The sequence below is a fragment of the Helicoverpa armigera genome, chromosome 23, assembly GCF_030705265.1.
Source record: "Helicoverpa armigera isolate CAAS_96S chromosome 23, ASM3070526v1, whole genome shotgun sequence".
In the NCBI taxonomy this organism is placed as follows: Eukaryota; Metazoa; Arthropoda; class Insecta; order Lepidoptera; family Noctuidae; genus Helicoverpa; species Helicoverpa armigera.
In genome coordinates this window covers 2,777,812-2,792,345 of record NC_087142.1, presented here as the reverse complement: position 1 = coordinate 2,792,345, position 14,534 = coordinate 2,777,812, and the positions used below count along the sequence as shown (strand labels likewise).

The 14,534-nt window shown below is 37.2% G+C and overlaps 1 protein-coding gene across 8 annotated transcripts in view; it reads right to left on the bottom strand.

Moving 5' to 3' along the window:
* Positions 1-7,035: 7,035 nt before the first annotated feature.
* The window catches only part of LOC110371350 (atrial natriuretic peptide receptor 1), a 239,061-nt gene continuing 231,562 nt past the window's right edge, over positions 7,036-14,534 (bottom strand). For all 8 annotated transcript variants that reach the window (XM_064040918.1, XM_064040919.1, XM_021327543.3 and 5 more), the window contains 4 exons: positions 13,971-14,163; positions 13,577-13,751; positions 9,286-9,476; positions 7,036-9,164 (listed from right to left, as the gene is read on the bottom strand). In XM_064040918.1, coding sequence (XP_063896988.1) covers positions 8,559-9,164; positions 9,286-9,476; positions 13,577-13,751; positions 13,971-14,163 — 1,165 coding nt within the window. In that variant the 3' untranslated portion in view covers positions 7,036-8,558. The remainder of the gene's footprint in view (positions 9,165-9,285; positions 9,477-13,576; positions 13,752-13,970; positions 14,164-14,534) is intronic.

The following is a 14,534-nucleotide window of genomic DNA, read 5'->3' as shown; positions in this document are numbered from 1 at the left end:
TAAAAACTGCATAATAAACAAACGCAAAAATGAAATACTAGCTCTTCCTCTCAGTTGCACCCGCGTCCCGAGGGAACTACTTTCCGTATTTGGATAAAATGTAGCATTTGGATAAATATGTCTTTATTTATTGTCTAGACTATATATTTAAATTCATTAGAATCGGTTAAGTACCTACTTTTGGCGTAATAGCAGGACACTTTCAGACTTTCGCATTAACCTAACATAAAATATAAAAATGTATAAGGTTTTCCAATTCCTACATTTATTTCCATATGGATGTTGTCTTCACTAGACGGAAATCTTATAAGTTTTTCAAGTTCGAGTTTTGTACTTATTTTTACAATTATATTGGTCTTCTTTGGATCAAAGCTTATTAACTTATAGTTTGTTTAAATGTAGATATTAGTGAATTTAGTTGAGAAAATTAAACGCGAAAATTCATAATGCTCAACATCGGTCTCTGATGTTACTTTAATTAATTTCCCGAGTTACAGCATAACAAACAACTTCATTACTGTGAAACAAAATAATAAGATTAATAAACTTGAAGATACTTGTCTTCTTTCAAAGTGCCAGTTTGTTTGTCAAGAATTGTTTTCCTCCCTAAGGGCATCGTTACCTGGCTTCTTCAACATCTCTTGAAAAGCCCTTTCTGTATTTATAAATCTGATTTGTTCACCGAATAAGAAAAGATGAGCGGAGATCCCATAATGCAGGTAGGTCAGGCGCCGTCTTCTAGGTCAAATACTTACGGTGGGCATGATCAGAACGATCAGTTACAAGTGAACTAACGAGGCGTTCGTTCCTTTTACAAACAATGGTCGGACCCAAGGCGTATTAGGGCGAAAACAGTAACATTCTGCGTCCCCGCAAACCCGTATTTTGGCGCGCTACTTTCTTTAGACGATTTTCTGTTCTGGCACCTCGGCTAGTCATTTTGTTCTCCATGGTATTTATGACTCTGATTTGCTACTCAGTATCCTGATTAAAGCCACTTTGACGAGGTATCAAGCCTTGGTAATAGAATGTTTCTCTTTATTTTGTTCTTTATAATTTATTAGAGGATCTGCCTGTGGCATTCTGGTAATTGGTTGGGTATGTCATTTTGAAATGGATATTTGGAAACAATACATATCACATTATCTTACCATTCCAGGGGGATCCACCACGGGGCATACAAAAAGCATGTTCCATTAAGTTAGTTACATAAAACCTGGTCGCCTTTGAAATACCTATGTATATATGTAGGTATGGAAAAAAACCGTCGTAAAAAACCACATCGAAAGATCGCTTTAACTCAAATATGATGCTGAAAACGAGCGATTTCGTTCCAATTTTTTGGCAGAACACAAACTGCGAACGTACGTGTCGAAGAATGAACACGTTAGACTGATTAAGCTTTTGCTGGTTCACGCGTGAATTTTGAAACCGTTCAGCGAGCGATCCGCTTTGAATGAAGAATTTGAATTCTGAATTCAATATTTCAAATCGTGGGTACCAGCAGAAGTGTGTTTTGAATTTTATTCTATCAATATGCAATGAAGCTGCGTTGATTTGTTTTTTATTAATTGGCTATAGCGACTGTTGGGTCAGTCATAACCACGCATAAAAATGAATAAATCAAAATTGCTTGCAAAACTCCAAATTGACATTATTCTATACAACATCCATTTTATTTGGTTATAGTTCCATTATATTGTTCCAAACCATAAGAAATGCAAATCCAAATTAGAAATCGTGTCTGTCGTTACTAAGCGGACAACAAATAACATTATTTGAATAACAAGCCGGATGAGAGCCGGATTGCTCGGGGCAGCCGGTCCGGTGCCGGTCAAACTGAAATGACAAGGGATATTAGTTGAACCAAATTCTCGGAAGGGGCTAGTTAAATATTCGTTTGTTTAACTAGCTCGTCCCAAGGTTTATTATATAAAACATTTAAAAACTACGGAATATTAAAAACGGGACGGCAAAAGATAGGCTGCCTTAGTAATTTAATAGTTTATTATCGATGATAAGTTTATTCATTTTGAAAGAGAATTATTTACATTTTTAAATATAAAAAAAAATAGGTCATAGAACCAAGGTACCGGTGGTTAGGGCCCCAGAGACAGTAATCTCCTCACAATATCGCATGACGTCGGAGGAGAGAAGTATTCGTCGCTCGAACTCGACGCAGCTGCAGCCGCCGGTGTCTCTAGTGGTCCAGGGTCCGGCGGCGGCAAGGCGGAGCTTCACATACCTACCATGATAACTGTTTGACTAGCAAAAATAGAAAGACTCACTTTGTAAAACTTAGTCTTACATGGAACTTTGTTGAATAACGAACTATAAAAACTCTTCGAAATCACGAGTTGGGTATCAAAGTTTACCTTCACGCAGAAATGAGGGTCCGACAATGTGAGGGTATTTGGAACTTTTAATGAATCTCTCTACGGAGCTGTGGTCAAGACTTTGTAGATGTGATTTGAATGTTTCATTTTATATAACCATATGTTTTGGTGGGTAACAAGTTCAAGTTATAACTTAATTATTTTATCGAGACTGAAATGACGTGTTAATGTTTTTTTGGATGGCATCTCGCAGTTCAGCCTAGGAGGCCGTGTACTGCTTAACCGGACTTTTTTGACGTGTTCATCAGAACTGCTGTCATAGATTCTCTCCAAATACATACATACATATATAGAGTTGCTACCTAATTGCTACCGGCTGCCATTAGTTTGCCTATATGCCCATTTTTTGTGCACTTTTTGTTGCCCTACTAATAAGATCGTTGAAGCGCTGCACATAAAAAATAGTTCTATTTATTTTTACTGTTTCTATGACAAGGCGTTAGCGGCTCACGTAACAAGCTCGTGCGAGAGTTAATTAACGAAATGGACCACCTCATTATGCTTATGGGTAGGGCTGCCATCTCGAATTTCGCCAAACCCGGACAAACATTAAAAAAACCCGGACATTTGTCGTAAATATCATTTTTTCCCCGAACGAGTACGATTTTTTTAAACAAAATAATAGGACCTAATTTGTAATCCATTTACTATTAACATGTGCCAAATTCAATGACGTGCTTCCTTACATGAAAAGTGTCCGGGTTTTCCCCGGACACTTCTTGAAACCGGACCCTCGCCCGGACGGCCCCCGGACGGCCTCCAAACGAGGACAAATCCGGGGAAACCCGGACGGATGGCAGCCCTACTTATGGGTTGTGTTTTCCTACGCCTACACTACTTCGTTATACTGCAAATCATTAGACCTGCAATTTAAGGAAGTATGTTTACTTTCTTAATTCAAATCAAACACTAAGTAACTATTTATTTTACAATGATATTTACAAAGTAAATACAAAAATATAAAATAAAGGGTTGAAAAATTAAAACTACATGTATCAAAATATTCATTCGCATCGCTGTCAGCGGGGATCGTTCCCAAAAGGCTAAAGAAGGGCAATGCATATTCTTTGGCCGAAATAAGTATAGGCCAGCCTTATGGTCACGACTGGACTCCACTAATCGCTTGGATTTTTTTAAAGCCCTTAAAATATCAATCAGGACAGTGAAGTCTTAAAAAAAATTGTTATTCAAAAAGTACCTACATTTTCAATTCTTGTTTTTATGTATTCTAAATGATTTCTGAATATAAGAAATAATATTTTACATTACTTCTTAAGTCTACTTTAGTAGGTACGAATCCATATTAGATTACAATTTTCATTTTGTCATGATTTTATCCTTCAATGATAGCCAATACGGCTCTGAAGTATATTCGTGAAATTGGGACACGCAGAAGCGATTAGTGCGTACCTACCTACAATAAAATTAAATAGCCAATAAAGCTGATGGACGTGCATAAAATCTGTCGATACTCACAGATAAAATAGCTATCACTCTTAAAATTGGCCGTTATCTACGGACAAAATGGTAATTCTAATGGAAGTATCTTTTAATTGGATTTCATACATTATGGCTATTGCTTGACACCCTCGAAACGATGAATCGCTAGTGGCCGATTCCAGTATTAGAAACGATTATTTCTCCCTAGGTACTATAGGACGGAGACTCAAGGATCAAACACCTATTCAGATAAAGAAAAAATAATATTTTTACCCGTCTTTGCAAATAGAAACAAAATTAGTACGAAAACGAGAGAGCGGCCCGCAGCGTGACGGCGCGATGACAAAATACAAATTAATAAAATAATAAAACAAGCCGTTAGATGTCATGGCAGTGACACGAAATTCTTAACATTTGTATTATTTCATTTATATTCACTCCAAAATAGTCTAAACACATAACTAAATAATACAGATTACATCTAATGTATGTGACTAACTCAACTTGCTTACAAGCCAGGTTGAGCTATCGTAATGGAAATCTTGAATATTTACGAATTCCAATAACTGCGAATAGAATACTATATTATGTGTTTTAGGGCGAACGATTAGATTTTAATAATTGGTTACTTCATGTACCACGGCCGTGGTAAGTCTTTTGAACAGACCCGCAGGCCCGGCTGGTTACTTGCCCTTACATTGGAATATAACACTGTGCGTAGTTCATTCGTGGTGGCTTAGTGGGAAGAGCTAACCTCTCGAGTATGAGTTTGTGGGTTCGATTCCAGGTCAGGCAAGTACCAATGCAACTTTTCTAAGTTTGTATGTACTTTCTAAGTATATCTTGGACACCAATGGCTGATAAAAAGGTGAAGGAAAACATCTTGAGGAAACTTGGACTATAAAGTCTGAAATCATCAACCCGCATTGAGCAAGCGTGGTGATTAACGCTCAATCCTTCTTCTGTGAGAGGAGGCCTGTGTCCAGCAGTGGGACGATAAAAAAGCTGTAACAGCGTAGTTCGTGAATCACTTAGGCCGGCTTACACGGGCTTTTAGTGCAGTGACCAAAATACACATCGCTCTTGTAGTCGCAGCTAATAGCAAGAGCCTACCCGCTCTATAAAATTCATTGCGCGGCCAAAGGCTCCAAGCTGTAGCATGAGTGCATCCATTTATGTAAAGGATATTTACTGACAAAAGCGAAACTTACATCTGAAAAATTATTGCACGAGAATCAAGACAATTCAATAAACCAAGCCCGCAAGCAAAGATGACCAGACCACAGCTTGGGCTTGAGATTAATATTGTCAAAACTACAATTTATTACCATTTTGACATGTTCCTTTAGACAGTCAATTAACCCAACATTTGCGAAATATTTGAAAAGATAAACAGGGACTAAAAGCTTCAATGTTTACTCTCAAAATTTTAACAAACTCTTATAAATATAATTTGGTAACCTACAGTTTTTAGTTACTCAAATAACCACCCACAACGTACTCCAATCTTTTCATTTGAACGTAATGTTCATGTTACACGTCTTATTAATTCTTTCGTAATTAATTTACTATGTTTAACTTTTATATATGAGTTTCTGCGATGAAATAAATATGGACAAATATATTTTGCAAAGAATTCACTGTTTTGTCTGATTCTCCATACATAATCCACAGCTTCTTGATCCAATATCTATTTACATTAATTGCAATCAAGTGGGTTTCGTTGCAAGGCTCCTCCTGTAATAATTTCGTCATTTTGGCCATTTTAATTTCGTGTTTTTGCTTGCTTTTTGACGTTTCCTATCATGTCTACACCACAGTTGTGCTAGTTAGTGTAAAAGCCAATAAAATGTATTTATTATTTTTTCCAAGCCAACCTATTAATAAATTGTTATTGGTTCTTATAATTTCCTTCCGAGAGAAACAAGATTCAGGAAACATTTTTTTTAATCCCCTATTTCTGCAATAAGAATGATGTTTTCTTTTTTGTTTTACGTTTTTATTTTTCTCTTAACCAAGACATATCATATTTTACCGCAAAACCAGATATTTGCAAAATTGTGGAAATTATTATTCATTATAATGTATGTAGGTACACGCGAGTAAGTACTCATTTCTCTAAGCTGACTTGGGGAACTTGGGCCATTTCTCTTTCGGCAATTGCGTGTTTGTTTAAATAATGTCGTTACGTTAATACAAGGTACGATATTACTTTGCATGATTTATATGAATGTTTATTATTTATTGTGTACCATAGCTTAAATGAGCATGCAGTCACAACGACATAACCTTAGTGACAGAATGGCTGGTTACTGTTACAGCCTTTTTATCGTCCCACTGCTGGGCACAGGCCTCCTCTCACAAGGAGAAGGATTGAGCATTAATCACCACGCTTGCTCAATGCGGGTTGGTGATTTCAGACTTAATAGTCCAGGTTTCCTCAAGATATTTTCCTTCACCTTTATATCAGCCATTGGTGTCTAAGATATACTTAGAAAGTACATACAAACTTAGAAAAGTTGCATTGGCACTTGCCTGACCTGGAATCGAACCCACGCCCTTCACACTCGAGAGGTTGGTTCTTTACCCATTAGGCCACCACGACTTTAACGAATGGCTGGTTGGCTGAAGAAAATGTTTTTTTTTGTTCGTCTTTTATTTAATGATGCTTGAGCGCTGCTGTGCTTAGTCAGCCTCGTAAGGTTTGACAAATATACATAGGTAATAAATATTATAAAACTTGAAGACACACAGATAGGTACTTACATCCCTCCAAAATATGGCACAACAAAAGAATATCCTTGAAGACATGAATAAACGGATCTGAGAGTTTTCATTTCAGAATTATTGCTCCTACATTACGGCTTAGGACTCATGCCCGCTTTCATGTATGCATTCTTGTTTGGTACCCCTGGGGAAACCAACAGGATTTTTGAGTCTGGGGTAGCCAACAGGACTTGAACGCCATAGGATTTTTAAGTTTCCCATTGCTACGGTGACGTTGGTCACTAAAGGTGAAGGTGGTATGAGTGTATCTATCACCTTAAGGATATCGGGACTCCGATCATAAAGAGTCTCGGCCATATTTTTAAAATACAAAATTTTCAGACTTTTCAACTTTTCTGCGAGTTTTTTTCATGATTGAAGCCGAAAAACGTTTTTTGTTTATTTCTTGGACTTATCAATAAAACAACTAGAATAATTCTCACTCATTATATTTGCTATAACGTTTAAGAAACATTTATTTTCTCATAACCATCTACAGTATTATAAATATAGGTACCTTTCTAAGATCACAACATAGTTTTAAGTAGTTCAGACGTTATTTACAATAAATAATAAACAATTAAGTACATAAGTATATTTACAAACTAGTCTCATCATTTGTAATAAATAGAATGTCCTAAGTTGAATGAACTGTGAAAGTAAGTACAAATTGAGCAAGTCTAACTTACATTACTTGTATTCACTTGATAATATTTTGACTTTATTGAGGTAAAATAATATTGCTCACTAATGGATTTTTTCATATTTTCAATCTCTTTTTGTAGTTGACATCTCTTTGATAATATAATAGGCCATTTACTAACAGCTTTTTTCTAACGGTTTATTTATTTAATATGTAAAGCAATCTGAAATGGTTTCCAAATAGTATTTATAAACATTTTCATTATAACTAATGACTGTGCGCAAAAAGTACTTCTAAACTATGACTGCAAAGAGTAAAATTGTTGCTCAATGTGTAACATCAATCTTAATCATTGAATAGTCAAATATTCAGACAGGTTTCAAAAATATCATTCATACATAATAGTAAAAAGTTTCATAAGCTCTTTACTGGGAATGTACGTAAATATGGACAATTGATCCAGGGTATATTAAAAGAGATCGTGCAAGTGAATATTTTTCACAAGATTTATCGAAGTTTTTAAGCAGTGCTAGTTACTTACTATCAAAACACCAAGTAACGTATTATATTGACATTAAACATTGACCTAGTATATACTAGTATAGTAATATAAGACTTTCATTTAAAACATTTGATTTTAGGGTTCCAGGACTTTTGAAAATGGGACACAATCAAATTAAGACGATAGAATAAACAATTTAAATAACGGCATATTTTTTTAGCATTAAATTTTTAAATGTAGACCTTACCTTAACAAGTCATTGGTACAAATTAAGTAACTAAATGCTACTTTTGAGTTCGCTTCAAATAATGCTCAAAATCGAGCATGTCATGATTAAGTATCATTACTTGAAAATATCTTACCAATTTGTCATAATCATTTCATTGAATGATAGGGAAAACAAACAATAAGTGCGTCTCAAAAGTAAATAAAGCACTATCATCCAAAATGAATACTTGAAGTAAATAACACCCTATTCAATGGATGTACGATACAGGAATGGGACGCGAGCTATAAAGGTTAATGCCAGAGAAACCTTTTGAGGCATCCTAATAAATTGAGACAAATGGCTTTGGGGCTACAAATCATTAGGGACTCATCCATTTCAGAATTCACCAATTTCATATGTACACATTATCAGCTAAAAGTAAATAGGTATCTAGTACCTTTGTACATGCAAATATACATTAACTTGAACGAGCAAGTGAGAGCACAAATGACAACATTCACATCAATATAATAACACGAAGCAAGAACTTTCTCACAACTTTTCTGTGTCAGTTTATAAAGTCCTTTAAATTCACATAAAATTCTACACAATTGAATCGTTTGGTGTATCAGCTTTTGAAAGTAACGGTACACTGCTGTAATCCTTTAAACGTTCTGCGCCTTTCTTGGTGCCGTTATCGAACGAGCTCGCTGTCGGCAATTTAGAAATCCAATTGTTATTCCCTATTTTGTTTGTCTTGTGATTGCCAATTGAATTCTGGTTCTGGCAGTCTTTCAGCTTTACTCGGGGCTGACTGCTATGGACCGAGTTGTGGTTTAGTGAATTGACGTTTAGAGATATGGAATTAGAAACGCTTTGTTTGTCCACTTCTTCTCCATTTTCTGTGACACCATTCGTGACAGGTTCCGTGGGGTCTGAATGCTGTCTCTGAATACTTAAGTTTTGTAAAAGTGGTTGAGCATCTTTTTCTAATTTACTGATGTCTGTTTTTTGTATGAACACCCCTGATCCTCTTCTACTTGATGATCGAGAAGTTTGGTCTAATCGTTGTCTGAATGGAGTTAAGTGTGACAGTGAGCCACTTTCTGTTGATTGCGTCTGGGTTTTAATTAACGATGGTCTGTCTTTTTGTGCATTAGGATCTATTTTTTCGCCTATTAACCAATATGTGACTAGAGTTCCTTTGCCCTGTAACAAAATCATAATAACTATAACATAAATTAAAAAAATACCATTGAATCTTTACATAAATTCTATCTATTTTATTAGCTAAACTGAACTTGTAAATACTGAACAGTTGTGAGTGTACCTTCATAGCAACTTCCCCTCTGCACTCCAAATGAAAGGTCCCAAAGAGATCAAGCAGTGCCTTAGTGTCTGGAGACACATGGATCTTGAGAGCTTCGCCATTGGACTCCATTCTCGACGCCGTATTCACGGTGTCCCCGAACAGACAATAGCGAGGCATCTTCAGACCAACTACACCAGCTACACAAGGACCTGTTGAAAAATAATAACATTTAAATTAGAAACGTGATATTTGTGTCAAGTCTGGCTGATTACGCGCATAAAGACTGTCAAAAAGAAATCTATACATATAATAAATCTGTAGAAAAGTAATTTTTGTACATTGAAGAAATTGACAAAAAAAATAGCCAGCATGTTAAAGGATAACTAACAGAACCCATTTCCATCATTTTTGTCATTTTTGTCTGTTTGTCTGTTTATCTGTTTGTTCGTTCGGGATTCACGTAAAATCTACGAATTCAATGCAGACAATGCTTATATACAAAAATTCTACGTAACTTGGGGTATTACTTAGTTTTTGTTTCATCGAAATCGATTCACTCTATCAAAAGATATGATTAATTTTGTGAATTCAAGATGTAAAATATTACGACACGCAATCTGTTTGTCAAAACTGCACATTTGAATGTTGTACTTATATTAGTTGATCGGCCTATTAATCTTTACACAGAAAATCACACCTTCATAAGTAACTTCGGAAGAAAAAAAAAATGAAAATTTTGTTTAGCCAAGGTTAAAGTAGCTCCATCTGTGGTAATCTGTGTTAAATAAAATACATACAATTTGACAAAGGAGCGAGGTGTTAAATGACAATAAATTACCATACATTCTTTATAGAGGATTATTATTTCAACAGATGGAGTTGTGTATTTTCCGTAATTCACCATATTTTAACACGTAGTGTAACTTTTCGATAGACATTTCAATAGTGTTTGTCAGTTTGCCGTGCCACATCAAAATCCAATTATAATTATTATCTTGATGAAAGGAAAATTAATAGTTCTCAGCCAAATTTAAAACGGTGCCATCTAAATAAATTTTTGAACATTATGTCAAAAATGATGACTTTAGTATACCAATTAATTATCATTTAAAGTTACAGATGGAGTTCATATCAGGATTTTTTCATAAACATAGTTTAGCTTATCTTCCACTAATGTGGTGGCCTTAAAACAAATTACTTTGAGTGAGTAGTATTAAGTAGACCTTAATTATTTTTTCTGATGCAAAATATGTAAACTTAATCCTAGAAGAAATGAGGATCTGTCTCGCAAGCGCTGCTAAGCGTGAGGTAGGTAGGTAATGTAGGATTCTGTAGCTTTAAGAACAAGCCCAGATACAAAGTGCAGATAAGAAATGGGAGCTTTCTTGATTTAATACCATACACACGTAAAATGCTTTATGCGTCTGAAAACGAACACATTGCGCGTCGCATACCAGAGACATGCTTACTTTCAACTTCTGATCGCAAATACACTGGTCAGGATTACGAACAGTCTCAGTAGGACCCGAGCCAAGTCTAAAAAAACACCTTTTATATAAAACTACGTTTGATGTCATTCAATCACAAAGACAGAATTGTTTTCTGTTGCAAATCCTATCCACCTGTATCCTATCCTAATCCAGCATGCATTGCAGGTGTGCATTGCACAAAAACCAATGGTATCCTATTCGAGAAGTCAAAAGAGTCGACCTGCCAACGTCAGCTTCTGCGCTAAGCAAGTGTTCTTAATAGTACCATCAGAATTACATTCATCGTTGAATGAGGTGAATAAATTTTCAGAAACCGCAATAACAGTAGGAGCCAAAGCATATGATCGCTTCATAGAGCTCTGATTGACCCCAGGTGACCAAGTCAGGTCTGATTTGTTCGTTCGTCAGATCTTTGAAAGTGTTTCGGTGGATACTGTCGTCCTGTGTGACAAAAAATATGGTATATAAACGTCTTCCGCAAGAGCGAAATTTTCCCGGTGTGTGCGGTAGTGACGCACAGTATACAACACTTATGTTTCTTTCGATTTGCTGGCTCCACCAAGAAATGACAAATTGCAAGCGTACATTTTGAAAATCTTGGCAAAACTGCAGGTTTCAAGTACGAACTCGGGCGTGTGAGTAGCGCGGGCGCCGCGCGTGCGTCGCGTTTTGCTGCCCTGCGGCATTTACCTATAGCGCGCTCGCGGCGCGCACGTGCCGCTCTCCTTGACGTTTAACTGCTAAGGGTCAATTCACACTGAAAGAGCAGCGGCCGGCAGCGGCCGTAAGAGCACGGAAAATGTAAGAGCGCGGCGCGGTGCGGCGCCGCGCGGCGCCGCGCGGCCCGCCGCGCTCGCGCTCAATCCCTTGCAATTACGGCCGCTGCCGGCCGCTGCCGGCCGCTGCTCTTTCAGTGGGAATTGACCCTAAGGCGTTTAGCGGGCGGCGGGGATAGCGGGCGAAGGGGTAAGAACGCAACTCGAGCGCCGCGTGCTCGCGTGCACATGCCGTAGGGCAGCAAAACGCGACGTTCACGCAGCGCGCTCGCGACGCCCGCGCTACTCACACGCCCGAGGATCGCGCACGCCTAATGTGGGGTCAGCCTTACCATAGTGAGTAAGTGCACAGAAAATCCCCGTCATACAAGTGTTTCTCCCCAGTAGTGAAACTATCCTACCCTATGCGCCTGCTGATGATGATGACTCATTTTATCATCCATCCAGCTATTCCCCAACTATGTTGGTGTTGGCTTCCAGTCACCGAATCTGTTTGAGTACCAATATTTTGCTTGGAGCGACTACCTATCTAGCTACCTTCAATCCAGTCAACTACACAAGACGATATCCATGGTAAGACTGACAGACTTTCTGGCTTCTGATTAGTCGCAGCAGCTGCAGAAAATGTACAAATGACAGCTTTGTCAGACTCAAAGCATATAGACATAGATTATAACTGTTTCCTGTGAAAATTATTTACGCACCATACGTTATAATTTTCCAAATTGGCTGACTGGATCCAGATCCACAACGTCACAAACTTTACTTCTTTTGTTTAGATAAATGATCACATCCACAACACAACCTCGATCAATGAATCTATGCGACTGCTAAGTGCTAATCCTAATTATACTGTCACGTGAAAGAATGCACCTACGGGATAAGTAGTATTTTGACTATTCTATATTGCCCACGCAGACGAAGTTGCGGGCAACAGCTAGTTATTAAATAAGTCCAATCACGGCTGTATTAAGCAAAATAAAAATACCTATGTGTAAATATAAAATTCTTATGTACTTTATTGAAAATGTATTGATGTCGGTTAAAAGGTTTTTCTGTATGCCATAATGTGACTAGACCATTTACTCTGCAGAAACTACGTGAGGGAACTTTAATGAATAAAAAGACGCAAGGAGCACGAACATGAGAAACTGACAACAATATTCTGACTCTATTGAAAGCTTTTACTCCGCCCATTAATTGTTTCCAAAAAGTTGAGCATATTTTCTCGTGAGTGATTTTCCTAATGAAGACGTGTCAAAGAAAACAAAGCTGCTCTCATAATGATATCGAAATAACTTTACATGAAACAGATTTCTGACGGCAAAGTAATTTGAATGCTTCTAAAAAATACCATGCGAACAAAAAATTGGCTTATATTCTATTTAATTTTCGAGTTCGTTTCATCGCAGCTCGTTACTTTGAAAGGGAATGAATGTGGTACTGTATTTTTGTTCAACATTTCCGAGAGTCGTGGCCCAGATTTTTTAACGTAGTGATTTTCGACAGGAGATACTGTTCTCTTTATGTTAAGTTAGTAATTTTGGGGCATCGTTTGTCATGTTGCTTTTCCTACAATTCGACAAATTGTGATTGTTCCGGTGTCTGAAAGTTATGTATTTTTTTTATTTTCTGTATAACTTAGTTCCATTTGCTTCTTTTGACATTTTCACGAAGTAACTGAATGGAGTTTGTTGTGAAACAATATTTAAACGAGAAGTTATTCGAGTGACATTTAATAAAAGTACACGCAGAATTTGATTTTACAAACTATTCGATGTGGACGAAAGTTACCTCATCACAAATTCAGATCATGAGTTTCGTATACCGGATTATTATTTGTTACTTGAAAATAATTTCAGTTCATTTCGAAATCATATTGATCCCCGAGCTTGAGTAAGATTTAGTCTTGAGTTAGATCCGGGATGAAGAAGACCTTATAGCGCCCTTTTGAGGTTATAGTAAGCAGAAACTGTTAGGCTTGTTCTCATACTAATCTAGATCGTTTATACCCTTTATGATTGTTTGTAGTAGTAATCTTACCTGAATGTAACCCAATCCGGAGCTTCAACTGATCTTGTGGCCGATGCCTGATGCGGAATCTACTGACTGCGTCTCGCAGCGCTAGAGCCATTCGAGCCACTTCACAGGCATGCCGCGTACCGTTGCGTTCTGGCAGACCTGATACCACCATGTAAGCGTCGCCTATGGTTTCCACCTGTTTTTTGGATACAAAAATATCTTAAGATTTTGACACGTTGTAAATATGCCTCAAAAAAATATGAAGGTTAGTAGGGCTAAAACCATAGCTGCAGGATTGTTTGAGAGAGTTACCTTGGATCTACACCACAATAACCGGCACATAGGTAGATTAGGCAAACGTGGAAAGCTCCTTGCTGCCCCACCAGCAGTCGAGTAAATTGACAGTAAAACTCACCTTATAAACATCGTAGTTTTCAACAATGGAATCGAAGCACGTATACAGGTCGTTCAACAGGTCTACCACTTGCATAGGAGTGGAGGAGGCAGACAGCGCAGTGAAACCGACGATGTCTGAGAAGTAGATCGTCACTTGTTCGAAGGTCTCTGCCACCACTGACTGGCCGTTGATCAGTTGTAACGTTACGGACCTGGGTGATCGCAACAACATCTGTAATTTCTATTGACGCTTTTAAGTTTAAGGTTATTTACTAGAATAGTTTTTAATTTGTGATTGTGATTAATAAATTATTTTGTGTAAAAAAAAAACATGTTTCTGTCAGATTCGAATTATATGGCCGATTCGTCGCGCGAGGTTTCATACAATTTTATGTACTTAGAATTCTAAAATTTGTTTCGTTCGGCGCTTTCGCCGCTGTCGATTGTAACAGATTTGTAATTCAAGAATACGCAGTACATTTGATCAATGCTGTTTAAAATGGAAGGTATGGACGTTTCCACTGAGAGACATCGTGAACCAATTGTGAATCACTTAATCGAGTCTCAGTCAGATCAAGCATAT